The sequence below is a fragment of the Anopheles moucheti genome, chromosome 2, assembly GCF_943734755.1.
Source record: "Anopheles moucheti chromosome 2, idAnoMoucSN_F20_07, whole genome shotgun sequence".
NCBI classification, from domain to species: domain Eukaryota; kingdom Metazoa; phylum Arthropoda; class Insecta; order Diptera; family Culicidae; genus Anopheles; species Anopheles moucheti.
In genome coordinates this window covers 45,631,098-45,654,261 of record NC_069140.1, presented here as the reverse complement: position 1 = coordinate 45,654,261, position 23,164 = coordinate 45,631,098, and the positions used below count along the sequence as shown (strand labels likewise).

General features: G+C 43.7%; 2 protein-coding genes across 2 annotated transcripts; both read right to left on the bottom strand.

The window, feature by feature from the left end:
- Positions 1 to 7,418: 7,418 nt before the first annotated feature.
- On the bottom strand, positions 7,419 to 17,960 carry LOC128298111 (uncharacterized). The gene is made up of 3 exons (XM_053033849.1): positions 17,714 to 17,960; positions 8,435 to 9,058; positions 7,419 to 8,328 (listed from the first exon to the last, which is right to left on the bottom strand). The coding sequence occupies exons 2-3, from the start codon at positions 9,056 to 9,058 to the stop codon at positions 8,140 to 8,142; spliced, it is 813 nt and encodes a 270-aa protein (XP_052889809.1). The 5' UTR covers positions 17,714 to 17,960; the 3' UTR covers positions 7,419 to 8,139.
- LOC128309891 (protein qua-1-like) lies at positions 13,103 to 13,495 on the bottom strand. The gene has a single exon (XM_053046389.1). The coding sequence runs from the start codon at positions 13,493 to 13,495 to the stop codon at positions 13,103 to 13,105; it is 393 nt and encodes a 130-aa protein (XP_052902349.1).
- Positions 17,961 to 23,164: the final 5,204 nt, after the last annotated feature.

Here is a 23,164-nt window from a genome sequence, read left to right as displayed (position 1 = left end):
GGCTTCGATGGTGCGGATTTTGTGTGTCGCACACCGGAGGATAAAAGTCCTTCACCCGGGGCGGTAATGATGATGATGATGTTCGGCACTCAAAAGGAATAGGCCCTTCGCCCCCAAACCAACCCACCCACCCCCACAGGTCACAGGGTCGGCAGGGCTTTCTTCGTGTACCGGTGTGTAGTTGTGATGCAGTAGTCACCGTTTTGTAATTCATACGCTTCATAAAGTTGTTTATGATGGCTTCAACCCAGCACACAGGCGGACGGGTTTGGGTTTGCCAGGTGGGCCCCTTTTCCGCTTCACCTGTCCCGTTTTGTCTTACCCACCCGCACCCTTCACTCGCGACAGACAGAGGACGACTGGTGATTCTTTCTGCTCTCTGACTGTCATCCTTCCCGTCCCCGTCCCGTTTTTTCACCCTTATTCCCTCTCTCTCTTTCTCTCTCTCACACACACACACTCACTCACATCCCCCCCACAACCCTTTCGAAGGATAATAGTGAAAATCAATTGAATGCCGAAAAACTTTCGTGACCGATTTTTCCGACCGAACCAAAAGGAATCAAGTTGGCGGCGCGCACACACACAGACACACACACACTGTTTTTGCGTTATTTGTTTTCTTTCTTCGTCGCGTGTTTTTCTTTATTTCGGGCGGGCGCACTCACACTGCCTTCTCTTTCGCGCACACGGCACTCAGCATACCGGACGCGTGCGTGGGTTTGCAGGGACGCGGGTGGGTATGTAAAATGTCCGTTCTGCGAACGGACCATCCGCACGGTTTGCTGCACATTATATGATCCTGTGGGACACTTGGGTTGCAAAATTTGAATTTGACTAAAATTTTGTGCCCCTGGTTTGATGGGGCCGCCCGGTAGTTTACGCTTGTCAGCACAACGGCACCCTTGGTGTGAGCGGCCGTTTCCGTAGTCCGCGACCGTTAAAGGGAAATCCCGCACCGTAACGTTGTGCGGGCCAAAGACGCCAAAAGGAACCGAACTCGGCGACGTGATCCTTGCGACTGCTTTCGGTGTGTAAAATCCTTTCCCAAAACGGGTGCCTCAACACTGGCTCAAACCTGATGTCCTCCTGGTGTGAAGGGTGTATGTTTGTGTATGTTCTGGGCGAGAGAGAGTGAATGTGCCATTCAATGGCGAGACCCCACCGTTATGTTGTTTATGATTGAAAATCGGCCATCAGCCCCAAGAAAAGTCTGATGGTGCGGTCCCGCTTCCACTAGCGTTACCGGATCCTTCGGGGCGCTACCGGAGAGCGGCAACAGAAGGGAACAGACTGGCAGTGCACAACACCAGGACACCGAGTATGACGACGACGGTGGTGTTGTGCTGCTATCTGTATGCGCTATGCTGTATTGAGGTTAGATATAAACAAAAGCCTAGTGATTGTGCTGAAAATGTTGTTAGGGAATAGCTGGCGTATGTTTCGTTTCGCCGTTTGTTTGTGTGGTTGCCGCGTTGCGTTAGGTTAACGTAGGGGGCTTACCGTTCGTCGCCAGTGTCGGCTGTGAAAAAGCATTGCGCTCAGGTGCAGTTTGGTTCGTACGCTTTATCGAGGAAAGCATTTCTTAAAAAAGAATGTTGTAGAAGGTTGTCTGCATCTGGCTTTAAATCTTTAAACTAAGTGTTAGGTTTCAATCAGCAGTTTTGAACATACAACTGAAGGATAAGATATTCACAACTTTGTTTTAATGTTAAAGTCTTTACTGCTTCTTTAGTGAGACTACAACTTCAAGAGGGCTTGGCCTTGCTCGCTTTAAATTTATTGATCCTAAGCTGGATAGTCAATCCTTATGATATGTCTAGCTAGGCAACTTTTATAAAATAAAGAACTTGTAGATGGAAACCTCAAGCATTACACTAGTGCTAGTTTTAGAGATGGGGAGCTCAATAATTGAATTTTTGGAGATGGTTACTCCCAAAATTAAAAGCGCCAAGGCTTAGAGATTGAGATCTCAAGAATTTATTTGTCAAGAACTAAGTCTTGGAGATTGATTGTAACAGGTGGGCTGATAATTGTTTCACAATTATATCCACATATATCAACACATATATCGCGCTAAAAGATTTTTATCCATGTCATATTTCGTTTGTACCAACCTTCAAACGAATTCTGTCCAAATTTGACAGCACTCGGGACACAACCTAATGAGCTAGAGCATTTTGTGTGACGCAACTTTTGAGTTTTGAGTAATCATGGAAAAGAAGGAATTTCGCGTAATGATAAAATAATGCTTTTTGCAGGGGAAACATACAGTCGAAGCCAAAAATTGGCTTGATGAAGAGTCTTTGGACACTGCTCTACCAAAATCAACCATCAGATATTGGTATGCTAAATTTAAAAGTGGTAAAATGAGCACTGAAGATGGTGAACACAGTGGACGCCCAAAAGAGGCGGTTACTGACGAAAATAATAAAAAAATCACAAAACTATTAAAAGCAACCGTAATGTGAAGTTGATTGAGATAGCTGACACCCTAAAGATGTCTAAGGAACATGTTGGACATATCGTTCATGAGTATTTGGATATGAGTAAGCTCTGTGCAAAATGGCTGCCGCGCGAGCTCACATTTGACCAAAACCAACAACGATTTGATGTTTCGGAGCAGTGTTTGAAGCTGTTTGAGCGAAATAAATCCGAGTTTTTGCGTCAATATGTGTCCATGGATGAGTCTTGGTTTCTCCACTTCACTCCAAAGTCCAATAGACAGTCATCCGAGTGGACTGGACGCTATGAACTTGCTCCAAAGCGGGTGAAAACGCAATAATCAGTTGGCAAGGTTATGACGTCAATTTTTCAGGATTCTCAAGGAATAATCTTCATCGACTATCTTGAGAAAGGAAAGACCATTAACAGCGACTACTATATCAAGTTATTTTAGCGTTTGAAGGACGAAATCGCCAAAAAACGGCCACATTTGAAGAAAAAAAAGTTTTGTGTCATCAAGAAAACGCACCGTACCACAAATCAAAGAAAACAATGGCAAAAATTCATGAATTAGGCCCCGAATTGCTTCTCCATCCATCGTATTCCCCAGATATGGCTCCCAGTGACTATTTTCATTCCTCAGATCGCAAAAGGATGCTCGCTAAGAAGAAATTTTCGTCGGATGAAGAGGTGATCGCCGAAACAAAGACCTTTTTGGAGGCAAGGTGCAAATATTGCTATAAAAATGGTATCGAAAAATTGAAAGACCGCTATAATTGGTGATTCACCCTTGAAGGGACGTATGTTTAATACAAAAAAAAATTTGGCCAAAGAAAAGTGTTTTACTGTCATAGGCCAAACAATTATCAGCCCACCTGTTATTGTATCATTGTATTAATTGAGATTGTATAATTAATAAGATTAATATGTACAAATTGTGGAAACATATATTTCGAACACTTTATTTATGTAAATGACCCGCAGATGAACCATCTCCTGATGTATACAAGCACCAACCAACCCCTGATGTATTGCAAAAGTTGACAGAGCATGAATGAACCTTAATGTATGCGGTTTTAAGTAACTGCTACTGAAAACTTCTAGAACAACGACATTTTAACTCCACTGCATTATGATTGAAACTAGATACTCTTTCATGAGTGTAAGCAAACATTAGATTCAACTATTTATAGGGTTCTTTTACTATATTTTTAATATTAATAACGACATCCCTCTTTTCTGTCATCCTCACGGTGGATTGGTATGAGAGTGTTGCTGCGCTGCTATTGTGCCGTGCCGTGATAGTAGCTTCACGTGTTGATGTCAGTTGATTTGGCCTATCCTTCGGGTGTCCCGAAATGGTCTACAACATCCACAAGGCTCAGGACGAGAGCATACCGTAGAAAGCAGTTCACAATCGGAAACTGGTTATTCGTGTAAGTTTCGCTCAGGGGAACGCTAATAAGGCACGGTGGGATCCTTTTCTAATTCGTGTACGGAATAATGCTGCCCGAGGCCGCCAATGAGCTGGTATGGGTGTGTTGGTAATTTAGCCATAGCCTATCTAAACCATGGTCTGATTAGGTAGCGCTCCCATACATTACGTACCGGGTTTTGCAATCAGTTTCCTCCCCCGGCCGGGCTGCTCCACGGCGATGAGTGAAAGCTTTGCAGGAAAACCCCGACTGCTTTCGTGACGTGACGCCAACGATGATGATCGGGTGTGTGAAACGGCACGTCATGAAATTGTGACGTGCGTGCATGTGGAAAAAAAAACGGAATGCGGATGGAAGGGACGGTGGAGAGGAGCTATGCAAACTTCCGAGCCGGTCTGAGAACTCAGCCGTCTCAACCACGCCACATCATTGGTACGGGCATGATGGCTGCCGTATGGTAGTGCTTCCGGTCGTCTGAATAGTTTCTCACATTCCGCCACCGCTGCTGCTGCTGGCAATCGGAATCGGTAAACGGTTTCTTGGTTTATTTTTTGTTTCACTTACACCGTGACCTGTTCGCGAGAGGGGGCACCGTTTCTAAACAGATCCTAGCAGTCCCGGGGTGTCTCTGGAATTTCCGACACACAAGTGTTACTTCCAAGTGCCAAAAGTTCGCTCGAGGGGAGGGAGGAAAATGGCATGGATGGGGCACGCAGCGAAGGAAAAGTGAAAATCGTTGGAAAATCTGCAAAGTTTTCGCTTGCCCTTCGCTGCAGTACTCCCGCCCTGCCCCATTCCGAGGTCCCTTCGGTGCTGGCCAAGGAATCGTACTCAATTCCGCATTCCTGAGAAGGTTGTACGGTATGCTTGGGAACGGCACACCGTGTGGCAAATTCGGCCTACATTTTTGCCATTTTCTATCATTAGCACTTGCGGCACTTAGTTTGCGCGGGGAAAACCCCGTGGTGGGTTGTTTTGCGGGGGCTAGGCAAACAGTTCCCACTTCCTGGCACGGTGGAACTTATTTTCGGTGGCACAGTAGGTGACGGATTTTGTCTACAGGCGGTTGGGCATGAGAGTGGTTTACATTGTATTGTTTACATATAGAGGGGCATTTAATTTCCATTTTCTATTAAAAAAGCGACAGAAAATAGATTTCTAGTTTCATTGCAAATCGAAAAATAATATTTATTGTATCGTTGGAACGGTTAGAAAATAATATTAATAACAGCAAAAATCAATGTCATTTGCTAATTAAAACATGAATTGTATCATTTCAACCCACCCCTTGCTTTAGGCAACAACACCTCGCGAAAAAGTGCATTTAATGCTGAGTTCATTTCATATTGCCATATTTAGTCCTGTTCCACCAAGGATGGCAACGAATCGAGGCAACATTTCCACCCGCGGCGCGTGGTAAAGAACGTCAACAGTCGCAGCGAACAAAGTTTGCACCAATCGGACCAACCGAGTGCCACCGGAATGCAACCTCTGGAGTGCCGGAAGTGATAGCGCAGAAAAACAAAAACGAGAACAAAACAAACAAAACCATATCGCCAGGTTAACGAACGCTAAATCGCACCGAAGGAAAGACAAACTAATGGAGAATAGTGTGGGCGGCTGTATTGCTACTGTCCCTTCGGGGTTCCATTCCGGAATGGGGAACGTGTTGAGTGATGTGGGGCTGAAACTCCAGCACGGAACACACTGCGAAACGAGTAATTAAGTTTTCGCCTTTTCGGAAGCAAGTGGGCGGTCGGATCGATTGTAGTGCAGCGTGCTGGAAGAACCCTCCAGGGCAGGAAGTTAATAAATTGTTGCAAAACTTTAACCATCGGTGGAGGTTCGCCACAATTGCTCACTTTGTTGCTTTTGATTTGGTACCGTATGGGACGCAGGACGGGAATGGTAAACGGTATCTCTAGTGCCGAGTGGGAAAACGGTATGCCGAACGGTAGTCGGGAGGAGGGCTGTGTGGACGAATGGCGAAATGGATAGACAAGCCAACCCGGTAACACCGGTAAAGGACCTCAAAGCGGGGTTTGTCCTCCATTTTTATGTACCCGGTGTCACTGTTGGCTCGTAGCGTGCATAAATTCATATGCGAAGTTTGGTGCAATCGGTCCACAGGAGGGGGGGGGGGGGGGGGGGGGGGTCCTGGAAGCGACAGCCAAACACACATCTACGACGAACTGTCCCCATCCGAATCAGGGCGCTGGGATCAAAACACGCGGACCCCGCGTTCAGTGTGGGTGTACGAGTCTGTTTTGTCATATTCGGATGGGTATGGGCAAGTTCAATGGCGTGATTATGCTTGCCAGCCGAGGCACATACATCCGCACGGTCACGTTTGTTCGATGTTGCATAAAATAAAGGAAGTCAATGACAAAAGTTATTACCGCACGCGAAATATGTACTGTGTGTGTGTGGGAGGTGTGTTTTCGTATTTTTCCATTTTCGATTTTGGGTGACAAATTGATTTCCCTTCCCTCAAATGTCCGTTCCCCGGTTTCCGGTGCGAAAGGCTCCGATTGCTACAAACACAAACACGAACTGGGTTGGTGGAATTTAAAGTTCAAACTGTGTCATTGGTAATATAGGTGTATGTACTTATGTACAACGGCGTGTGCTTATGTAAATGATCAATAAGCTATTTACTTCAAAATTTGATAAAGCCGCACTAGACACAGGGCTCAAAAACTAAGTTGCGATTTAATTCGCAATGGTTTGCATTGAAAGGAGTAACAATTTGATGTTTCTTTAATGTATAATTTATAAACTATGTTACCTATACTATTTAAATACTTTGCCGTCTTGAGCAAATTAACGCTACAAATACCAAGCGTTTTAAGCGTTTTTTTCTAATGAATGGTCTTTTTATAAACAATTACGAATGCTTGGATTATGATTTCAAATGTTTTTTGAGTTCGTACTACGGTAGAATTGTTCCAAACACCAAAAATTAATGAAATTAAATTGAAGCGTTCCTGTCAAAGCAGAGTGATCCAGTAGTGCTAGTGTTTAATAACGCCTAAATGTAGGCAATCATCTATCGTGGTATACGAATTGCTCCTTACCCTTGGTACAGGAGACTGATTTGGCATGTTTAACACAACTTTTTGTTATACAGGAAAATGTTGTTATGTAACGAATTTAGAGAGTTTTAGAACGAAATTTTCTACTTGATTTGTGAAAGATGTTTCGGCATTATACAAGGTGTTATAGCACGATTAAATATGGTACTTGAGATAGTGCAAATACTGTTCAATATTAAGAAATAAATTATAACACAAATTATTCAGCCACAATGATCTCACTGATGAATGTAATCTTTTCCATTTATGTGGTATTATAACATCATTAAAATAAATGAGCTTTAGATTGCTCTAAAAAAAAAACACAAACCTTCATAGTGAATTTGCATTGCATTATTGCCTCGTGTCATGTGGTAATAAAAATAAAATCATCGAATACGTTTTAAATGTTTATCACAATTGGGTCATTTATTGTACAGCCTACGTATGCAGTGTAGTTTAACTTAGGTTTAATTTTTCTAATCTACTGTAATGATGCTCATTAGCGGTAGTTTGGAACACGCCTCGGTAGCAAACGATGCGAAAAATAATCGACCTTCCAGTGGAACGAGGTATGCCGCTATTTGATCTACTTTTCAAATACACTGACAATGGTACTATACGCACTTACAATTATGTTGGCTAAGAAGCTGTCAAAGAACTGCCAAGACAGCGGTAAAATGGGGGGAGGAGGGGGGGGGAAAGGGAGGGGAACAAAATCGCTGCATTCCCGGAAGCATTAAATTGAATATTGGATAGACTAGCTAGGCGACCGTGGACGACGATTTCCACCACGGCCCGTAAGCCAATTATCGCCGAGGACGATGCCGCGGACATTTGGCCTGATGTTGAAGTTTTCCCTCCCGGCATTCGGGTGGACATTGGTTTCTTATCGGCATGGTGCGTAGAAGGAAACGTTAGTTGTGTGTTGCTATCGATTCGGTAAAAAAAAAACTAAACTTGAAGTCTAGGTTAGCATTTTCTTCGCAGTTCGCTGTTTTTTTTTCTCTCTTTTCACTATGGACGCGGCACTACAAAGCCTCCTTCGGTCACGAGGTTCCATCGGTGTAATAAGGCATAATAGGACCGGCTCACGGGGCGTACTGTGGCAAACCGGGCGCGATGGCTTACAGTACGGGCACCGGTGCTGGTGTGCACCTGTGATTGCTCCGGGTCCGTGTGGGTTAGGTGACAGGCGTGCCTTCTTCGATCGGGGCATCCGTGTCGATTTTGTAGGGCCATTCGCGATGTATCACCGGCCCGATGTCACCGTTTAGAATGGCTATCAGCTCGTCTAGGAATCGGACATCATCCAGGTCGTCCGAAAGCTTTTTCGCATCGGCTATTAAGCGGTTGGTGGTTGCCTCTAAAGACTGTCAATTAACAGGATAGAAAAGCGTTCCAAGATTGTGACGGAACGGATATAAACGGTTGGTTCATTACAATATGTCAGCTGAAACGCATTATTTCCAAGCTTACCAGTATGTCATTATGCAGCTCGACCGATTTGTACATGAGCGAATGGATGTTGGTGTCGAGCTTTCCGATTTCCTCGATCTTGTCCGAAATGTCCTCGATCATGCTCGATGCAGTGGAACTGCAACTCGTCTGCCCCGAAGAGCTAGACGAATCGAAAACACTCGGCGTCTTGCGGCGAAAGTTTTGCAGCTGGAAACTGTTCAGAATGCTGGACTCTAGCAACCCAAACGCCCGGTATCGTTCGTTGCGCCGTGTTACGTTGTGGCGCCATCTGTCGGCCATCTGTGCATTGTCGCATTCGTCCTCCTCGCAGGATCGGGTAGAAATGTGAAAGTCCTGATCTGCATCGTCCGTATGCTGATGGTGATGGTGGTGATCATGATGGCCATGATGTACATTGGCTGCGTGTCGTAACGGATCCACCTGAAGGCGCCCGGTAGGGCTTGAGGAAGACTTTGGCTGGTGGAAGGGTGAGGTGCGCAACAGACCACAGCAACAGTTCACGTTAAGGTTGGTCGGATTGATGTCCGTCTGCTCGAGCTCCTCGTACAGTGTGAGAGCATTTTCTTCGTCCTCGGAAAGCGTGAATTCCAGCTTTGGCAGACGATCGTCGGTTGTGTTCATCTGCAACAGAAGAAAATAAAAGCAATTAGATAAGAACTAAAAAAAAAAAAAAGTTGTAAAAATTGTACAACGTGCACGTAGTGGAGCGGAAGTGGAAAATTGAAGCGTAAGCATAAAATTACGTTTCCTGTTTAGCAGCAGCTTAGTAACGATTTTACTTGATGGGATTTTAATAAACGGTTTGGTTTTGGTTGCTGGATTTTGTATATAAAAGCAAGGGATGATTTCTGAATTAACATCACATTTGCAAGTTAGCAAGCTCAAATCAGCAGTTCTCTCCAAATCCATCAGAACTCAACAAACAACAATGAAGGCTACTCTGTTCTTCCTGGTCGTCGTACTGTGCGTCGTGGCGATTTCGGCCAACGGCTCCGACCAACACGGCAAGGGACAAGGCAAGGGCAAAGGCAAGGAGAGTGCCGCTGCTGGAGCTGCTGCGGAAGGATCGCATGCTGGCGTTGGCAAGGGAAAGGGCAAGGGCCAGGAGAAGGGAGACGCTGCTTCCCGCGCTGAGGCTGGTCGGGCACATGCCCAGAATGGTGGAAAGGGCAAGGAGAACGGAAAGGGCAAGGGCAAGAACTGAACACCGACAATGGAAGCTGGACTGAAAGTACGAAAATAAAATGATACCGTATCTGTCGAAATAACGTTGGTATTTTATTCACCGTGGATGAAGCGGAAGACCTCGTGTAGTGGGAACTGGTACTGATTATACAGTATTATGCGCTGTTTGGGACAATGGGAGGACATCATATCTCTTCAGATTAACCATTCAAACTTGTAATAATGCCACTAAACAATTGCCAGACTCTGAGCAATGTTTGTCGAGATGTAGATGATAGATCCAACTAAAGTGTTTTCCGCTGATACGTTATATTCTTAGTTTCATTTCATATATGGGTCATTGTATGCCTTAAGGGCTTGTCAAATTATGTACTAACTTATATCTAAACGAACTTTACATGAAACTTAAAACAGTAAAGTAGAGAATCCTGTGAGAGGAAAAAAGAAAACTGGGTAGGAAAGAAAGAAAAATTAAGCAACAACAGGAAACACAAATAAGGAAAATGTACTGTTAGGATGAAAAAGATGGAAAGAGAGCAGAACGACAAGAAGCAAGAGAAACATTGGGGGAGGGGAGTGTCGGAAAAGGTGGCGAAATATAACTCTCGTGAAAAGTTTTTGAATTGTTTCAAGTCTATCGATGTCATATTGACTTGTCGGGTTCCAAATCACAGCACCAAAGTCGAGGACAGAGCGAACTAAAGAAAAGTATAGCACCTTCAGAGAACGGAGGTCGTTGAATTCGCAGGTGGGTCCCAAGCAATCTACTAGCGCTATTGATGACTTGGTCATTCTGAGGAGCTAAAGATATATTCCAATCAAGAAGGATCCCAAGATCTTTTATACGATCGACTCGATCCAGCTGCACATTCAGGATGGAATAAGTGTGGATAAGAGGGTGGTGAGAACGAGAAAACGTAATGACAGAACATTTATCAGTAGAAAGACATAACAGATTACAAAAACGCCAAGAACAAAAAGAATCAAGTGAAGATTGAAGGGAATTGCAATCAGATTGAGAAGAGATAGGGAGACAGATCTTAATGTCGTCAGGATAGAGAAGGTTATTTGACAAGTAAGGTACACCTTATTGATGTACAAATTGTATGGGATTGCAAAGACTGCAATTTAAAAAAACATCTAGAGAGGGAGTGCTTTGTTTTAAAATTTTGACAATCGCTTGAATAAATTCATTTCATAATTAATTTTTCGTGTAACTGTCAACTTAAGCGAATGAGAATTTCGTTGAAGCATTCGTATGGAAAATAATAATACTCAACACCTTGACATAGAGCTGGCGAATAGACTCCTTAGCACCCAATGGTATATACGAACTTTAATGGCTTTCTCTGGTCATCCGCACCGATCGAGTCTGATTGTGCAAGGACTGATTGTTCGACTACGTGATAAATTAAGTCTAATAAGCTAGAGTTATTTCTTGGCACGCCAGGAAGAAGAGTTTTCCATTGTAAAATGATATAAAACATATTACAAACATGCTTCATCGTAGACACGCTTTACTTGATGTTGTTTTCACGCAACTTCAATGTCCATTGATGTGTTTTTAAATCCGTTTAATGTAATTTAATTTTATTCCACGCATGAATGTCATATCAGGAAAGTAATGCTTAGAACTATTAATTTGCACTCAACGAATTATTTGAATCGAGTTTTGTTTATTGAAATTTAACAACTTGCCACTCTCATCACCATCGTCATTATCACTCCTGTGGCTTGATATAAAAGCAGCAGATCAAGCATCGAAATAGTATAGCGAATCCAGCAGCTCTCGACAAACCATCCAAATCTGCAACAATGAAGGCTACTCTGTTCTTCCTGATCGTTGTCCTGTGTGCAGTCGCCTTGGCTGCTCCAAAGTCCGAGCAGAAGAGGGAAGGCAAGGGCAAAGGCGAAGGAAAGGGTAAGGGCAAGGGCCAGGAGACGATGGACTCGGGCTCGGCGGAAGATGGACAGGACGATAGCCAAGAGGAAAGCCAAGGTGGAAAAGGCAAAGGTGGAAATGGACGAATGGCCGGAAAGGGTGGAAAGGGCGGAAAGGGCGGAAAGGGCGGCAAGGGTGACACGGAAGATGATACGGACAGCCCTAAACGCCGAATGGAGAGCCCGATGGGAAAGGGAAAGAACCAGCCGCAGAAGGACAATGGAAAGGGTCGTGACAATGGAAAGCCAAAGGGCAAGAAGAACTAATCTGATCATCGACCTGAACATTGACAAACAATAAAGAGTACTACACAAATTAAACTGATTTTTAGAAGTCTGTTTGCTATCACCATCATTAAGAAAAAAAATTGTTAAGTAAAATCCTAACACGGTGGGTGGGAGCAGGCCTTCGTCTGACTATTTCGTCTGGTGTTAAATCAAGTTCTTCAGGTATCTTCGATATACGAGGACCCTTGGAGATGCCCGGAGCCCCAGCGGTCGTGTAGTCTGCCCTTTGGATGATACTCCTATTAATCTGTCAATTATTAACTATTTACTTACTTACTAAAGTGTTTGTGTTGTATTATCTCTTATGTTTTCTGGTCATATTTTATAATTATTACATTTTGTTCTATTCTATAACAAGAGTTAGTAAGTTTTCTCACATTAATTTTTTTGCGTAACGACCTATTAGATCGTCCAAATAGTCAGTCTTGCGTACGACCGTCAGTAAGGGATTTTGGACTGGTCGGTTCGTGTAAAGACCGGCGCCTCTATCATCATGCCACTGTGCTGCCCCTCACTTTCATTATAGTTTGTAATTATTTGGTGAATTTGTTATTTCTTCCGTAGGCTTCACACCCTCTTAAGTCAATCGAGCTATATAATGGGATACTAAACAAGATACTATACTTGAGTGAATCATGTAATCTCATATTTTCCTGTTGTGATGTTTGGAAACCATCGCGACTTTACCAACATTCAATAGAAAAAAAATTATAAACGTTTAAGGGTTCTCAGAGGGGGGTCCTTGAGGGTTTCAGGGGTTCCTACTCAAACTTTAATCACTAAACCAATTAACTTGCTGAAGATGTCTTTTTTATTTGTTCATTATGGCAGCATTTGCCTTATTCACACTAGATAAAGATATACAAGCAACATATATGACAAATAATCAATTATAGGTTTAGATCTTGATGTTTTTCAAGTTCTCCAATCACATAATTGAGAAAATAAAGATTGCTTTGATTGTTTCTTTATCAATATCTCGTTATCTTTCATTTTTTCTTTCTAATCACACTTTTTCTTACAGTAAGTACTACATACTAGTACTAAAAACTAGTACAAGTCCTAGTGCTACATGTCGCATAATTCTCCTTTTTTAATAAAGTAATCAACTTATTTCGCTTACTATTTTTGTATATTCGTTAATGGTAGATTTGAAATACATAATATAAAAATAAAATTGATACACATTTCAACTGTTGGGGTTCTTATAGGACTCTTTATTGTTTGTCAATGTTCAGGTCGATGATCAGATTAGTTTTTCTTGCCCTTTGGCTTGCCATTGTCACGACCCTTTCCATTGTCCTTCTGCGGCTGGTTCTTTCCCTTTCCCATCGGGCTCTCCATTCGGCGTTTAGGGCTGTCCGTATCATCTTCCGTGTCACCCTTGCCGCCCTTTCCACCCTTTCCACCCTTTCCGCCCTTTCCGGCCATTCGTCCATTTCCACCTTTGCCTTTTCCTCCGTTGCTTTCCTCTTGGCTATCGTCCTGTCCATCTTCCGCCGAGCCCGAGTCCATCGTTTCCTGGCCCTTGCCCTTACCCTTTCCTTCGCCTTTGCCCTTGCCTTCCCTCTTCTGCTCGGACTTTGGAGCAGCCAAGGCGACTGCACACAGGACAACGATCAGGAAGAACAGAGTAGCCTTCATTGTTGCAGATTTGGATGGTTTGTCGAGAGTAGCTGGATTCGCTATACTATTTCGATGCTTGATCCGCTGCTTTTATATCAAGCCACAGGAGTGATAATGACGATGGTGATGAGAGTGGCAAGTTGTTAAATTTCAATAAACAAAACTCGATTCAAATAATTCGTTGAGTGCAAATTAATAGTTCTAAGCATTACTTTCCTGATATGACATTCATGCGTGGAATAAAATTAAATTACATTAAACGGATTTAAAAACACATCAATGGACATTGAAGTTGCGTGAAAACAACATCAAGTAAAGCGTGTCTACGATGAAGCATGTTTGTAATATGTTTTATATCATTTTACAATGGAAAACTCTTCTTCCTGGCGTGCCAAGAAATAACTCTAGCTTATTAGACTTAATTTATCACGTAGTCGAACAATCAGTCCTTGCACAATCAGACTCGATCGGTGCGGATGACCAGAGAAAGCCATTAAAGTTCGTATATACCATTGGGTGCTAAGGAGTCTATTCGCCAGCTCTATGTCAAGGTGTTGAGTATTATTATTTTCCATACGAATGCTTCAACGAAATTCTCATTCGCTTAAGTTGACAGTTACACGAAAAATTAATTATGAAATGAATTTATTCAAGCGATTGTCAAAATTTTAAAACAAAGCACTCCCTCTCTAGATGTTTTTTTAAATTGCAGTCTTTGCAATCCCATACAATTTGTACATCAATAAGGTGTACCTTACTTGTCAAATAACCTTCTCTATCCTGACGACATTAAGATCTGTCTCCCTATCTCTTCTCAATCTGATTGCAATTCCCTTCAATCTTCACTTGATTCTTTTTGTTCTTGGCGTTTTTGTAATCTGTTATGTCTTTCTACTGATAAATGTTCTGTCATTACGTTTTCTCGTTCTCACCACCCTCTTATCCACACTTATTCCATCCTGAATGTGCAGCTGGATCGAGTCGATCGTATAAAAGATCTTAGGATCCTTCTTGATTGGAATATATCTTTAGCTCCTCAGAATGACCAAGTCATCAATAGCGCTAGTAGATCGCTTGGGACCCACCTGCGAATTCAACGGCCTCCGTTCTCTGAAGGTGCTATACTTTTCTTTAGTTCGCTCTGTCCTCGACTTTGGTGCTGTGATTTGGAACCCGACAAGTCAATATGACATCGATAGACTTGAAACAATTCAAAAACTTTTCACGAGAGTTATATTTCGCCACCTTTTCCGACACTCCCCTCCCCCAATGTTTCTCTTGCTTCTTGTCGTTCTGCTCTCTTTCCATCTTTTTCCTCCTAACAGTCCATTTTCCTTATTTGTGTTTTCTGTTGTTGCTTCATTTTTCTTTCTTTCCTACCCAGTTTTCTTTTTTCCTCTCACAGGATTTTCTACTTTACTGTTTTAAGTTTTATGTAAAGTTCGTTTAGTAATAAGTTAGTACATAAATTGACAAGCCCTTAAGGCACACAATGACCCATATATGAAATGAAACTAAGAATATAACGTATCAGCGGAAAACACTTTAGTTGGATCTATCATCTACATCTCGACAAACATTGCTCAGAGTCTGGCAATTGTTTAGTGGCATTATTACAAGTTTGAATGGTTAATCTGAAGAGATCCTCCTATTGTCCCAAACAGCGCATAATACTGTATAATCAGTACCAGTTCCCACTACACGAGGTCTTCCGCTTCATCCACAGTGAATAAAATACCAACGTTATTTCGACAGATACGGTATCATTTTATTTTCGTACTTTCAGTTCAGCTTCCATTGCCGGTGTTCAGTTCTTGCCCTTGCCCTTTCCGTTCTCCTTGCCCTTTCCACCATTCTGGGCATGTGCCCGACCAGCCTCAGCGCGGGAAGCAGCGTCTCCCTTCTCCTGGCCCTTGCCCTTTCCCTTGCCAACGCCAGCATGCGATCCTTCCGCAGCAGCTCCAGCAGCGGCACTCTCCTTGCCTTTGCCCTTGCTTTGTCCCTTGCCGTGTTGCTCGGAGCCGTTGGCCGAAATAGCCACGACGCACAGTACGACGACCAGGAAGAACAGAGTAGCCTTCATTGTTGCTCGTTGGATTCGTTGGTGCGGGTTGGTAGGTTTCGAAACAAGCTGTCCGCTTATTATGCACCAAATTGTGGAATGCAAGTGATACAAATTCCTTCGTTTGATTGATTTTTATAGTGCGGTGAAACGACCTCCGAGTCATTATATTTCGATTAGGGTTGTTCATCCATGCAGAGTGGGGATAATTTTCGTTTAAAAATGATTTTTAATGAATTGTAATTGAGCTCGTAACGTATCGGGGTTAGTATAAAAGACTAATTTTTGTAGCAGAGATTCAGTTTGTCGTACGAATCCCGCGCTATCGGATCTAATCACAATGGGATCTATACAGATCGTTGCATTCCAGTTATTGGTAATATCGGTGGTTTTTGCCGCACCTAGTCTGAGGATGTCTCAGTCTCAGGAATCAAACGAACAGCAATCGAAGCAGCACTACGCTGAAACGTTTCGACGCAGTAGGCGGTCAATGTCGACACTCCCTAGTATGAAAATCCAGTACAGCCCCAATCCTCAAGCTACTGATGCCATACCCGTTCCAAACGGAGTAATGACGAAGATGCCAGTAGCACAGGTGAATGTTGATGCAAAACCGAAGAGCTCCGTTGGTCCTACCCGGAACAAAGTGCTCACAAATGTCAAACAGAATAGTCCCGGTCCGCTGCGGATAGAAAATTCTACAGTACAGCCGGCGTTTTGGTCACTACCGCTGGAAACTGTGAAAGCTCCAACCACTACCGGGAAGGATCATCCGCTGCCCAGCAAACCAACCCATAGCAAACCAACCCAACCAGGAAAAGGGAAGAAAAAAGGGCACGAAAAGAATGGGAAATCAAAGGGAAAACATCGTGGGATGATCAATGAGAGGGAAGATGAGAATAATAGCTCAGGCCAAATGTAGTTATGCTGCCTCCTAGCGTCGCACGTGATACTTTTCGAAGCAAATTAGGGCGCGTTTACACTACAATCCGTCGCTGGGTTACGAGAAACTATTTATATAATATTGTTCCTGCTTGAAGCAGTCGTTCCTTACTATCAATCACTCATCTGTGCTGATCTGGGGGTAATTGACTGTTTTTCGTTGCCACCGTAGTGTTATCAACATAACGTGCGAATCATTGAAACTGTCCTATCATGAAACCGCTGGGATCGGTCAGTTAGGGTTTAAATTGAAATGCAACGTTAATTTTAATCGCAAAAAAAAACTGAGCCAAAGATAGGAGGAGAGCACAAAAAAGAATAAAAATAAACCGTAGAGTAAAGAAACGCTGCGCTTAATTACTGATGACTTCTTGCCGGGTGATCAGCCTCGATCATCACCAGATCATGCATTATGCACGAACAGTTATAAAGCACAGAGTCATTCATAAAGGCGCAAACGATAGGAAATGGTTGAGCTGCTTAAAAGTGAACGATAATTTGCGGTGGTTGTGTGTTGGTAGAATAGCAGAAACGTAACGAACCATGCCACTAACTAATTGCCCATATCGTGCCCAGCGCATATAGCGCGCTTGTTTCGGAAACTCTGCCCAAAATCCCAACGGAACGCATTATCACCTAGCACACGGTGGTGTACGTGACACGTGTGCGGGATGGTGTTAACGCATCGCCTGATGTTATTGAACCATCGTCTGTAGTGCGATGAAACTGACGGGATGTACACGAGACCGTGGTGATAAATTGAATTATTAACAACGGACGATTATCATGTGGGCGATAGAGGGATGCCATGCACAGGGTGACTCAGGTTGAAGCGAAGGAATGTTCTTGCGAAAATGTGTATTGTCCGTCTTTAAGTTTAATGGAAATACTCAATATGTTTGAGTTTGTGAACGTGGTTTGGGGCAAAAAGTCATCAGAAAATCATTCATTGCATACCCACAGGCGCATAGCACGGACGACTTCCAATCCATAAAAATCATTTCGAGAATATTATTATATTTATTGTAGATGGCTCATATATATATGGAGGACCTGATTCAGTCACTCTCTAAACTCAGAGAGTTGCTCTAGCAACACTAACAATTGATTTGTTCTCATACGTCAATTTGGTCTCAGTAAGCTGTACGACTATAACAAATATTTAAAAATAATATATATAAAGCACAAAATATATAAACTACCCTGTGCCAATGCTGTTCGGTAATACGTACCGTATCAATTTAGCGATGTCTGATGGTCAAGTTTACGGACGGCGCAGATGTGTTTCAGTGGCTGTGTAGCAAACCGTTGACCGGAAGCATGACGCTTTGAAGCAGCACTTTTGGAACGTAAAGGGGCAGTAGTTTCCGTCAGCAAATTATTATTCACTGAACTTCACTAGATTTGTCCTCACACCAACACTTGGTAGCTTGTGCTATCGAAGCGTTACAGCGTTACTTCGCGCCTACTACGATTGAGGTACACTGTGGACGGAAGGTGATGTATAAGATTACAACGGCCATCGGTAAACGGCGGATATCACTTCTTAAAAGGTAAGCAAAAACCAAAAATACAACAGCACAAATTGTTGGTGTTTTGTCCGCATTCGGATTAGCCGCGAAGTTGCTGCTTAGCGGCAGAAACAGTGGCAGGAACAGTGTGGTTCACAGTCGTGGCAAACAGCGCGTGCGATGACGCACAATCTCAGGGTAGCACATGAGATGTGAGACGAGATGGCTGCTTTGTCCATGGATGTAGGGTGGGGGGGTTTGAGCACAATTTTCGCGATTTCACTCCATGACCTCCACCACGCAGTGGGCCTCGAGAATGAAGGCAATGGGGTCGAACGGAACAGTCGTAAGCGCACCGTTGTTGTTTTGCGTTTCCATTTCGGTGTGCAAAAATAAAGAAATATTACGCAAACAGGCGCTTTTAGAAAGGAAGCTTCTTATCCAGCTTAGGGGGTTGAATTACCGTGCGGATCTGTGGCACACGTGGAGGAGGCGGAAGTTCGGTTGGAATGTGGAAGGTTCGCTTGATGAAAAGGGATCACCCGGGTGGGGGGTGGGTTTCTTTTTTGGAAATAGAACCAAAAACACCTACGCGATGGTTAGCGCTATGGGGTTGATGGTGGACACACCGGATGTACTCTAGCGCACTACGAAGCAGCACTACGACCATCAGCTGTGTAGGTGTGTGAGGTACTGATAATGATACACCCCCTACGGATGTTTCTAAGCCAATAAAAAAAACACATGTCACTGTTGCAATCAGCACTTATATCCACTTCCTCGTACAGCACAGGGTGTAGCGTTGTTTACCACAGTTTGCAGGTTACTTCACACGTTATGATTTTCACCACAATGTTGCGAAAACTGCAACAACGAAAAAGAACCACTAATGAAGCGCTAACACTGCACCTGTGTACGGGTACGGCACACCATGTTGGGACAGCCTTTTTGAGGTTAGTGCTGTGCGCGATGAGGTAGAAAGGTACGCACCGCATTGAACGGTCTACTATTGCGATGCGTCTTCAATGCCGTTCTTTGCACACACAACCTTTTGCTTGCCGTTTGGCAGCCACATATACCGCAGGTGCTGGTACGCGTACGCTCGGTATCGCCCCGGATGTGTGAGTCGGCGCATGTATTGCGTACGGCGGTAACAGGTGAGATCATTGCGCTATCGGCATCATCATCATCTCACTACGCCACTTCACAACGTCCAACGGTGAACCTTTGGCTGTGGTTGCGTGTGGTGCTTCGCGTGGTGTTATTTTTAACCACTGGGCCACAACCCATTCACCCACTGTGCTGTTATGCTCTGAGCAATCGGTGCGCTCAGCGCCGGCTGTGTTCGAGCGGGTTGTGAGGACACGGGACAAATTTAATAAACACTTTGCGAATTGAACTCTTTCCCTGTTGGCGAGGTAAAACCAACACCGAGCGCTAGACTGGCGGTAAAGCAAATGGAACTGCGCGAAATTCACGTAACGTTTTGAAACGAACAGACAAAACAAAAAAGCGACAAACCGACCACCTTCCTGCAGCTTTTACTTTTCACCCTATTTGTTTCACTTTCCTCGATCGGGTTTGTAGCGCGTTGGAACAAAAAAATGGTCCACAAACATTTCACACACAAACACAAACACACACACACACACACACACTGAAGACCATCAACCGTTGATTAGGTTTCACCCGATGGGTCCCCCGGATCGATTTTCCCTTCGATCGCATCCAAAACGGCCACGCTACCGTTTCGTGCGCTAACAGCCACTCGGGTGGAAAGATCGGATCGGAAAACACGCACACGCAATGGACACCATCCACGATATATCCGTGGAAAATGGTCCACCCCCCCCCCCCCCCCCCCCTCGGGAGCAGGGGGGCCTGGCCGGTGGAAAACCTCACACTTTCGGGTTCTCTGACCGAACCGGCTTTCTTTAATTTTCTAATGCGGTAGGACCGAGAGCGGGAGAAAAAGAGAAATGGAGCGAGATCGGGCGAGCGAGAGCGCAAGTGATTAGGGGCAAAAGAAGGAAAAAAAAATAATCAAACCCCTCGACTAGGTTTAAGCTCGAACACAAAACGCGGCCTGCTGCGACGAGTGCCGCGAACGAAATGATGGTGGCAAATGGGTTTTGGTCGCTGTTGCGGTTCTAATTGCTGTTACTGTTGCCTCTGCGATGCGTTCGCGCGTCTTCGCTGTGGCGAGTGTTTTTGTGTTTGGTAGGTTTGGTTTGTCATACACACCCCACTGCCGGTGGTAAAGCACAGTGAGACGCGTTCAGTACGGCAGAGTGGCCAAAAGGGCTTACCTATAAAATGGTTTCCATGGGAAATGGGGAGTCTAAGCTATGTCTACGGTGAATTTACGATGCTTTGGGTATTTAGGAAGAAAGATACTTACATTAAATTTGGAGCTCAGTGTTAATCAACTTGGAATGATTATTATGGAGTTCGCTTACATAAAGAGCAATAAGGTACTTAGTAGTAATTCGACTCTAATCATTTGAAGTTCTTGAATTTTAAACAAATATCCCAGCCTTTCTGGTGCAATAATGCTCTCCATTCTTCATTATCTTTATCCATGCAAAATGTATCTTAAACTCAGGACTTCTTCCAAGCATCCTTCAATGGTCACTCTGCTAGCAATACTACTGATGAAGATGTTAGGAACCAGGTGTCTCGTGATCAGAATAGGAAACACTATTTCGCATTACTTTTCACGTCAATTTGGATGGGTCGTTGTGGAAGATTTTGGACAACACTAATTGCGGAAATTCAGAATCGAGAAAACATCCTTAGAGGGAGCTGTTTCCGTATCCTGTTTCTGTTCTGTAAATTTGCAAGAATTGAGTCTCTTAAGTCTTGAAAAGTTTGACATTTTATTCCGTAAATGTATCATTTCTACTCTCAGGGTCGGCCCGGTCTTGTCTTGGTAGCGTCGATGGTCTTCAATAGACAGGACCGGTCCAAAATCCCATCTGGACCAATTCCCCGTACGTAGGACTGGCTAACCTGTAAATATCGTCTAAGAATGTCTGAAATAGCAGGTTGTTGTGCCGATAAAGAAGAAGATCCTTTCTACTATCAACATTTGATTTTGCTTAATTTTTACTCAAATAAATTAGAAAAAGGTATTTAAATTCTTGTGCATGTTCTCTAATTGCATAGGTTTTGTGGCCAGTGTATTGCATAACTCATTGACGTCATAAACAATACTGCCCAGAAGTATACTTTTACTAATTACTAATTCTTTCAGTTAGCATAAACATTATACATAATTAGCCAAATGAGGTTCATGGGGTGGTTAACAGTTATTTCATCGGTTTGAAATATGTTTATGCAAATGAAATTAACATTTCATAATTTGTCAATACTTGTTCCACGCCACATGTTCACGCGGTGACCGTTTGTGCTGTTGGTCGCGATGTCAAGCCCCGATGGCATGACACCCACCGTTCTGGGAATTGTTACGAACCGTACCCCATGAAACTTCTGGTCAAACTCCTGGCGTTAAAATGCGTTCGTCCCTTACGGTGCTACCATTCTGCTTTAGCGTTTTACTTTTCGTTACAAAAGGGAACGAACTTCGTGGGGCTTCATTCGGTATGCTTCGCGTGCGGAAGTCGGCAAGTGTGCGGCTCTCCACTCTGTTCCGGTCGCCCGGGGCGTGTGTTGGCGCGGGTTTGCCCCACAATGGTTGTGTAAAGGTACCTGTTGGTTCTTGCAAGATGACCGATATTACAGCGAGATTGAGATCAATTAGCGAGCATGGGCAGGGAGTATGGACGTGGTTGGCAATTTTAAAACACTCCCCCGCTGAAGGATTGAAAGTTCGTTCGCCTTGGGATGTGGGTCAATTTTTCATAAAATTAGAAAGCACCACCGAGATTTGAGCGTTGGCTGTGTCGTTTGGATTCGCATGTTTTTGCGAAAATGTGATTGTGAACGGTTGCAATCGAACGTGACATAATATCGCTAACCACATCCACCGTTCGTAACGCTAATCGGATAGTAGTTTATATTTTGGTTTGTGTCGCTGGCCGATGGGGAGTACGAATTCATCACCGTCTGACGAATGTGCCAGTAGTGGCCATCCCGACCAACATCAGCGACGCGACATCGTTAATTGGATTGCTGGGAATACAACGGCCTGAGTCTGATGGGCTTAATGCCACCATTCGGCTGCGGCTGTATTTTATTCTACGGCCCCATGCAAATGTACGCCAAGCATTGCCGCCCTTCCTCGTCGGTTAAATGTGTATTTGTTTTGATGAGCTTTAAATTAAGGTAAAAAAAAACATAAACACGGCACTCGCATGCCTGCTCTTGCCGGGCTTTCTTCCCCACTGGTCGAAATAAACGTGAGGGCTAAACGATTGACGCTAAAGCCAGGGAGCCAGGTGATACATTTCACGCTTATTAAAGAAATGGAGAGTATAAAACCCGGCGCTCAGAGGCATGATCGCGTGATAAAATGGCAGCTTAGCGTGACCACCGGCGTGTGCAGTCGAGCGTGCAGGAAAATTTGCAAACCATCCAGCACGATCACGGGGTGTTGGCTTTTGACGCGCGGTGGCGAACAGGAGTACGCAGGAGAAAGGGGGACATACATTTGCGAACGAGCATGGCCATTGGTACACATGTACCAAACGCCACTGTTTCGATTTCGCGGCTCAATTAGCGATCCGGAATGTGATCACGGTGCTGGCTTTCGAACCGGTTGGCATGAAAATGGGATTTAAATGAGCAGACACGAGAAAAATGCCTCTTAACACAGTTGTGTTGCAAATCAATTAAATTTACCCCGATATATCGAATGATGTCTTGAAGTTGGCGATGGATGTCTTTGGTTTATTTGGTTCATTGTTGAAGGTGTATGGATGTTTGTGTGTGTGTTATTAAAACGTTTAGCATAGTGTTGGTAATTAATTATGGGTAGTCAGATTTTAGAGGAAAGATAATAAAAAATCATTTTATATGCATTTAGTGTCTGTACTGTTTTTAGTAATTGATAAATCTCGATTTCTAAATTTGTTTGTTCGGTAGTAATTTAAAAATGTTTGTTTAGTGTGGACTCCAAGGTCGCTTGAAATAAAAAAAGGATTATTATTAATGAGTTTACGAGTTGTTCATTTACCTAGGTTATGTTCAAGGGAGTTTAAGCCTGAATTT

Bases quoted from the DNA above. Each gene is read 5' to 3' on its own strand.
- LOC128309891 (XM_053046389.1), bottom strand. From the start codon at position 13,495: ATGAAGGCTACTCTGTTCTTCCTGATCGTTGTCCTGTGTGCAGTCGCC.
- LOC128298111 (XM_053033849.1), bottom strand. From the start codon at position 9,058: ATGAACACAACCGACGATCGTCTGCCAAAGCTGGAATTCACGCTTTCC. The intron at 8,329-8,434 runs GTAAGCTTGGAA...GTTAATTGACAG, and splicing joins AGCTGCATAATGACATACTG to TCTTTAGAGGCAACCACCAA.